At 40.3% G+C, this 7,148-nt stretch overlaps 2 protein-coding genes across 2 annotated transcripts in view; one reads left to right on the top strand and one right to left on the bottom strand.

Moving 5' to 3' along the window:
- The window catches only part of RNASEH1 (ribonuclease H1), an 8,688-nt gene extending 8,395 nt beyond the window's left edge, over window positions 1–293 (bottom strand). The window contains exons 1-2 of the mRNA XM_009999245.1: window positions 283–293; window positions 34–221 (exon numbers count right to left, since the gene is read on the bottom strand). Coding sequence (XP_009997547.1) covers window positions 34–221; window positions 283–293 — 199 coding nt within the window. The remainder of the gene's footprint in view (window positions 1–33; window positions 222–282) is intronic.
- On the top strand, window positions 139–6,585 carry RPS7 (ribosomal protein S7). The gene is made up of 6 exons (XM_009999165.1): window positions 139–366; window positions 680–751; window positions 2,341–2,484; window positions 4,019–4,083; window positions 5,723–5,873; window positions 6,464–6,585. Exons 1-6 carry the CDS (start codon window positions 292–294, stop codon window positions 6,539–6,541), a joined length of 585 nt encoding a protein of 194 aa, XP_009997467.1. The 5' UTR covers window positions 139–291; the 3' UTR covers window positions 6,542–6,585.
- Window positions 6,586–7,148: the final 563 nt, after the last annotated feature.

Below are 7,148 nucleotides of genomic sequence, written 5' to 3'. Positions count from 1 at the left end.
GCTCGGGGAGCGGGCGGGCGGCCCCCCGGGAGCTGCTGGGGCCTGGCAGCTGTTGCCGCCGCCTTGGGGCACCCACGGGACGCAGAGGCCGGCAGGTCTCGTTCCCTCGAATCGTTTTTCCATGTTGTGGTCGGCATCCCCTGAAGCGATGTGCTGGGGCTTGCGTGGCTCTTTCTGTCTTCACTTCAGCATATGTGGATGAGCGGCCGGATTGCAGAGCCCTGCTGTGTTTGCAGCAGAAGACGCGTTCCTTGTGACAACTGAGATGTTCTTTTGCGTTGCAGAAAGGCCATGTTCAGCTCTAGCGCAAAGATTGTGAAGCCTAATGGCGAGAAGCCAGATGAGTTTGAGTCTGGTATATCCCAGGTACGTGTCTTCCTGCTGCTGTTTAGTAACTACAGGTTATCGAGACAGCGTTGTGACAGTTGTCTAAGGCGAGAACTTTGCTGGTGATCCTGGCTAAATGTGTGCTTTTTCCTAGTTTTACTTAAAATGGGGGCAGTCAGCCTGTATTTCCACCAGTTGAACTAGTGGTATCTATCACTGTGGCTTACTGGAAGTTAAATCTTTGATATTGGTTGTGGTAAAAAGCATCGAACTGCTCTCAGGTACTGTGGACAGACTCGAGTTTCAAGGGTTCTTATGGATTGAATTGTATTCTACAACTTCACTTTCGTAGGCTCTGCTGGAGTTGGAAATGAACTCTGACTTAAAGGCTCAGCTGCGGGAGTTGAACATCACAGCAGCTAAGGTAGGCTAGGCCTTCACCAAGAGCTGCCGGGTGACTGGCTCTGTGTTTAATTTTTGCAAATGTTAATATTCTAGGTCAGTGGTGTCCTTAACTGTGTCTTATGGCCTGTAATTGTTTTACTATATGCTGTTGTGGTTTATCTTTTAGTATTTGCTATTAACATGTAGGATTTTCTAATAGTTGCTTTTATGAACTGGTCTGAAAAGTAATTGTAAAACCTCAGATAGCAGTTTGATGTTTTAAATAAATTTGTTTAAACATGGAAGCACTACTTTATGTCTCTGTGAACAGGGTTTGAGTTCTGAAACTGACTTTATGTGTGAATATTGCCTGGTAGTGTAGGCATTGCAGAATCTTTGTCAGGAACCCAAACTGTAATAGTCTTTGGGAAACAATTTTTTTTATTGTAACTGCTCATTTATGTACCAAGTAATACAAGGTGGATCAAGGTAGTAGACTGACTTTGTTCATGTAGGTTAGCCTGTTTGTAAATTTTAGTTTTAGTTTACAAAGGCGACTGAAAACTTAAGGAAGAAGAGGAAGAAGAAACTACTGTTAATCTTTGCCAGCCTTGGAGATTGAATTGAACTTCTGAAGCTAATTGCTGCAGCCAAGACTTAAGTAGGTTGCTTTTTGGTTCTTGCAAAGGCCCACCAATACAGACACAGATGCATGGCTGCTTAGGGCTAAGTGAAAGAATAAGGGAATTCAGAAGTCGGCTTGGTATTCAGGGGCCTTCAGAAGAACTGCTTCTGCTGAAGTACAGCAATGCATACTGTCCTCAAGGAGTTTTTAAAATGTCATTGTTTGCTTAGCTATTTGGTTTTATTTGTGGGAAATCCCCTATGGGCATCTGAGTTAGCTTATGTGGGAATGTAATTGATGAAAAACAATTCAGCTTTTCATTCTGTTAGAGATTAAGGATGTTCCTGTAGTTAGGTTCATGGAAGAAGTAGCTTGTGAACCTATATAAACTTTTTTGGTTTTAGTCAACTGTTGGAGAAGGAAACCGGGGGAAAAATAATCCATGTTAGTGCGATGTAAACTTGCTGCTTTGGTGGGGAAGGAAATGTTTTAGTTAAGTAGTGATGCAGGCCTTGGCAAATGGTGTATAGAAGACCATTTTGATGAAGCAGCTCAAAAGTAAGAGATCTGTTACTCTAAACTTTGTTTAGAGTCTGCAGTAGAAGCAGATAATTTTTGAAGCTTTGTATCAGCGTGTAATTACCACTTCAGATGTGAGGATCAGTGTTCAGTGTAGTTAGAATTCCAGCTTCTGAGTCCTGTCCCACAGAAAGAACAGGCTTTGCTATTCAGATGATATGGCTCTGAAAGGACTGGTGGGATTTATTGCCCAGTTACTCTTATAGCAAAACAAGCACTGTGACCGAGGTTTTTGTGTTTAATTGTTGATCTTAAATGCATTAAAACAGGTACTGTTTTCTGATGGTTTTTTTTAATTTTGCTTTTTTTTTTCCTTCCAAAGTTGTAAGCAGGACTATCAAATTTCTGTGCTCAGAGGATTCAAGATCAAACCAAACATGGCTTCTTGACCCCTGTGTAGTGTTTAATTTCTACTTCTGTTTTAGGAAATTGAAGTAGGTGGTGGCAGAAAGGCCATCATTATCTTCGTACCAGTTCCTCAGCTGAAATCCTTTCAGAAGATTCAGGTGCGGCTAGTTCGGGAGCTGGAGAAGAAATTCAGTGGAAAGCATGTGGTGTTCATTGCTCAGGTAAGTCACGTTAAGTGATTTAAGTGTTGGTTTGAAGGACTCCCTGGTGGTCAGCTAGTCCAGCTTTGAGCATGAAGTGGAGCTATTGCCGACATTAGATCAGTTCAGCCATGGTTTTGTCTAGTTGAGTCTCAAAAACATCTGAGGATGGAGTTTCCGCAGTCTCTCCAAATAACCTGTTCCATTGCTTCAGTACTGTTCTGGTCTTGTCTATTCAAGGTAACAGTGATATAATGTGTATTTTTGTACCAGCAGGAAGTATGATGAATGTCCTTCTGGATGTAAGCTAAAGTGATTTCAGGCAGTAGCCAAGGCTGTGGAAACTGGGTGAGATGTGAATGTTTTTGCAGGAGGATACCACATTCTTGTTCTGGTCTCTTAGTGCTTCAGAAGTTTGAGAAGCAAAGCTTGAAAGTAAAAGGAAGGAAATACTAATTGGAGCTTTGCTACACTTATGTAATCTAAGCATTTAAAATTTAAGTTAACAGGAATAAAAAAACCTGTCTCAAATTCTGAATTTATGGAAGGAGCTAAGCTGTGAAACGGTGATAGAGGGCTCTCTGGGCAGTGCTAAGAGGTGGACACAATTTCAGAGATTTGTTTGCAGGGTGGACAGTTAGCTGTTAGATTGCATCTCTTTTTAGCAAAAATACTTCATAACATAATTTTCAGTGTCAGACCACCTTACCCTGAATCTTCATGTCAAGAAGAATTCTAGTGAAGTGCCTCTGGCTCACTTAAGTACCTGAGAATTCCCTGTCAGCTTAGTAATCCATATTTTAGAAAGGAATGTATGTGGTTCTGATGTAGGTGAAATGCTTTTGAATATGACATGACCTAGTTTGGATTATAGTAAGACTGTTAGGAATGTGGTCATGGAACAGCTGTGATGTGTTGGTAGAAAACACTGCAAGTGGCTGCAACTGCATCTACAACTCAGTGTTTGAAAACATACACCCTTGCAGATAGGGAAGTAGAAAATAAGTTTTACTGATCCAAGATGATATAAATATCTTTAGATCCTGCTTTTGAAACAGATTACACAAATGCCAAGGTTTCATCTGGGTTTTATAATACATCTCATTATTCAAACTGTCTTTGCAATCTCAGATTTCACCTAGCTGTCCCTGGGATTGAGATAGTTTACTACTCTGCTTCACACCAGAGGCTGTATCTAATGGAAATGGTAAAATTCTTTTTGAGTGTTCTGTTCCCAAAGAAGTATGTTCAGATTGTTGGTATGACACAGTAAACTGCTGTGGTTGTAGTTCTAGTGGAGGGGGTAAAAATACAAATTTTAAGTGCACGGAACACAGGATCAGTAGATTAGAAATGAAGAAATACCAGTACTTCAGCTTCTGCAATCAATATCAGGTTTCAGTGCTGGTGTTTCAGTGCTTCAGTCCTTTTTCAGTGTTTCATGTATCTGTTTCTATTGGGGAAAAAAACCCTGCATGTGTTGGTTTTTTAGTTGATTGTAAATACTAGGGTACTGAGAAATGCCTTTTTTTGGTTTCTTTTGTCTCCTTAACAGAGGAGGATTCTGCCCAAGCCAACAAGAAAAAGCCGCACAAAAAACAAGCAAAAGCGTCCCAGGAGGTAAGTAAATAGTACTGATTCAATATGACAGCCTTCTTTTGTAGCTTGGTAGTTTGGTCAAGTTTGGTTCAGTTGAGTTTTTGAGAAGTCATTGAAGTGATTTAGTGGTCTGGTGCTTTCTCTTACTACTTGAAATTATATCTGCCATTTGCTGCAGGGTGCATTAAAAAGCTCCACTGTGTTGCATTTCTTAGAGCTCCATCTATGTTTCCAGCTACAGCTGTAGCGAATTTTTAGCTAGCAATATTGAGTTAAGAAATCCCCACCTGCTGTCTCTGTTACCACAGCGTGCTGGCAAGAATTAAATTTTTTTTTTAAGCTGTAGGAAGAGCAACATGACATATCAGACTACACAAGTAAGGGCTGGTGCACTGAAGGGAGAGATAGTGATTGAAGGAGGGCATGGGTATGAGTGGTCTCTCGGTGTATGTCTTTAGTAACAGTAGCATAATCGTGTCTTAAATGGCCTCCCTGCTCTCATCTAGTCTCTTGCTAGACAATCAACACTACTATGTCAGTGTGGATGTCGGTGCCTCTTCTGTACTGTTCTCTATCTTACTATATTGTTACATAGTCCATGTCTTAAAATTTGATCTCTATGACATGTTCCTGTAACTTCTCTCAGCTCTAGTATTACACCTGCATTATATCTATTTTATTTTTAAATCTATAGGCGTAGACTTTAAAGGTGTGGTTTTATAGTACTCATCTAGCTGCAGTCCTTTAGAGGGCTGTTTGTTACATTAAAACTGGTATTGCACAGGGGCTGGAGAAGTTGACATCTCTATCTGTGATTAGCACACTCCCACTTCCAGCATATAGGAAGGAGAGTGTGCAGGACTGTCAGTTTCTCAGCCTGAGACTAGATCCAGCTGGTAGTGTTGTAAAAGTGATATGTATGTTTTGAAGCACAGAAATGTGATTGATGTTTGTCTTCCTTAGCTATCCCAATATTTGCAAGTTTGAAATGTTGCTGTAGGCACAGATCTTAGTTACTAGTGATACTGCCTTGAAACTGCGGATGGGGAAGCTGGAAGTCTTGCTAGTCGTACAAACTCATGCACAAAATAACCTGGATTCACTTTTCTCATTTTGACTTCCTTCCACACAGTTTAAGAACACAAATGTAGTCCTAAACATGGACTAAACTTAACCACTTCATGTTACTCATTAGTGTTTTAAGCTGCTTGGGTTTAGGCAGACAAATCTGTTTTTTTCAAAACTGAGTCTCCTATGAGCATACTCTGTGTAGTTAAAGGTACTTGCACACTTAAACTCTTTCAGTGAGCGTCCCTGGCAAAATTGCAGATAAGACAACTTGGCTCTGATTTAAGTAAAATCTTCCTGAAATGTATAGAAATAAAATAACATTTAAGGGCTGTTACTGTGAATCACCATGTTATCTAAAAGGTGGGAAGCTTGCCCACTGACATTTTCTCCTCATGCAGTCATTAAGCTTCTGTACTCAGTGTAGAATTTTACTTTTATTTTTGCATGACCTTTGTGTTACTGTCACACAGCAGCATTAAAACAAAACACCACTGAATTTTCAGCTCAAGCATACTGTGTAAGGTTTAAGCCTTAGTAAATGGGAAAATTTGCAAGAGGACATGTTTTAATGACATATGTGGCGTTTCAGCCGTACACTTACTGCAGTACACGATGCCATTCTTGAAGACCTGGTCTTCCCAAGTGAAATTGTGGGCAAGAGAATCCGTGTAAAACTGGACGGCAGCAGGCTCATAAAAGTCCATTTGGACAAAGCACAACAGAACAATGTTGAACATAAGGTAAATGAAAAAGCTTTATTTACACAGGATGGGGTGGCATTCTGACATAGCTGAGAGGCTGCTTACGTGGTACAGCAAAAGAGTATTTTGACTTGTGGCAGTGGAGAAGCTTCTGTTTGTATTTGGAGTAAGATGCTGAAGATAAGGTGAGACAGTTTTGAACTAAAGCTCTAGTTCAACCTACCAACACCCTGGTTCATAAAGTAGCTGTATTGGTTCCTTCATGGGAACAAGCAATGTTTTGTTGGATGTTTGGGGATTGTTTTTTGTTCTATATTGGGTGAAGCACTTTGTTTTTACCTTAAGCAGGTACAGTCTGAAGTCCTCCGTTACTTTGCTTAGGTTTTTTTCTGTGGGAACGTTGAGAACCACTCGGCTCTCCACGTTTCCTATGGTTGCAAATCAGAGAGGTTCAAAATACTACTGTGAAAACATGTATTCTGTATAAATGCTCAGATACTTTAATCTAGAAGAAAATAATGAACCTCAGAGTGAAGATGCAGTGGGAATTAGTGTAGTACCTGAAGTATGTTAACATAGATTTTATTTGCTTACACAGCATCTATAAACAAGATTGTTTGTCTTCACAGGTGGAAACATTTTCTGGTGTCTACAAGAAGCTCACAGGCAAAGATGTGGTGTTTGAATTTCCAGAATTCCAGCTGTAAAGTGCAAAAAAATGGCTGAATAAACAACTGTTCATATAACAGAGTAATTTCATTTTAATTTTGAGTTCCATAAGCACAGATGGGGATTAACTGGTTCATGGGACTTCTTTACTGTCTGGGTGAGTGACAGTTCTGTACCAAAGCATAAAGTCACCAGTACTTCATTGGTAGCCCTCTTAGGTTACTCTAGGTGCTGTCGCAACACAACTCTGGAAAAAAAAGTCCAGTGTCTGCTAAAAGAATTGGCATTGAAAAATACGCTGAAGTACGTCAAGATTCACCTTTTGGGGAGAATGTGGAGCATTACTGTAGACCAGTGGAACTTACAAGTTTTGCACAGAAGAATGCCAGTTGAAAACCTATGTTTTGCTGACACTGAAAGAAGTCTACATAGCAGGTGGTTTGACCTTTGAAACATGGATCAATGGCATATGAAAAAGGGGATTGATTTTTGGGGGGGGGAAATATCTTGAGGGGGGGTATAGGTAACTCTTGCTCTAAGTGGTGAAGTTGCTACTAGTTTTTACCTAAGACACTGTCCTGCAGCTTTTCATCTTCATCACAATGAAAAGGGGAGACACTTTCACTTCTGAGTCCTTGACTGCCT

The sequence above is a fragment of the Chaetura pelagica genome, unplaced genomic scaffold, assembly GCF_000747805.2.
Source record: "Chaetura pelagica isolate M959 unplaced genomic scaffold, ChaPel_1.0 scaffold90, whole genome shotgun sequence".
In the NCBI taxonomy this organism is placed as follows: Eukaryota; Metazoa; Chordata; class Aves; order Apodiformes; family Apodidae; genus Chaetura; species Chaetura pelagica.
The sequence above is the reverse complement of the archived record's forward strand: the minus strand, read 5'-3'. Positions and strand labels throughout refer to the sequence as shown.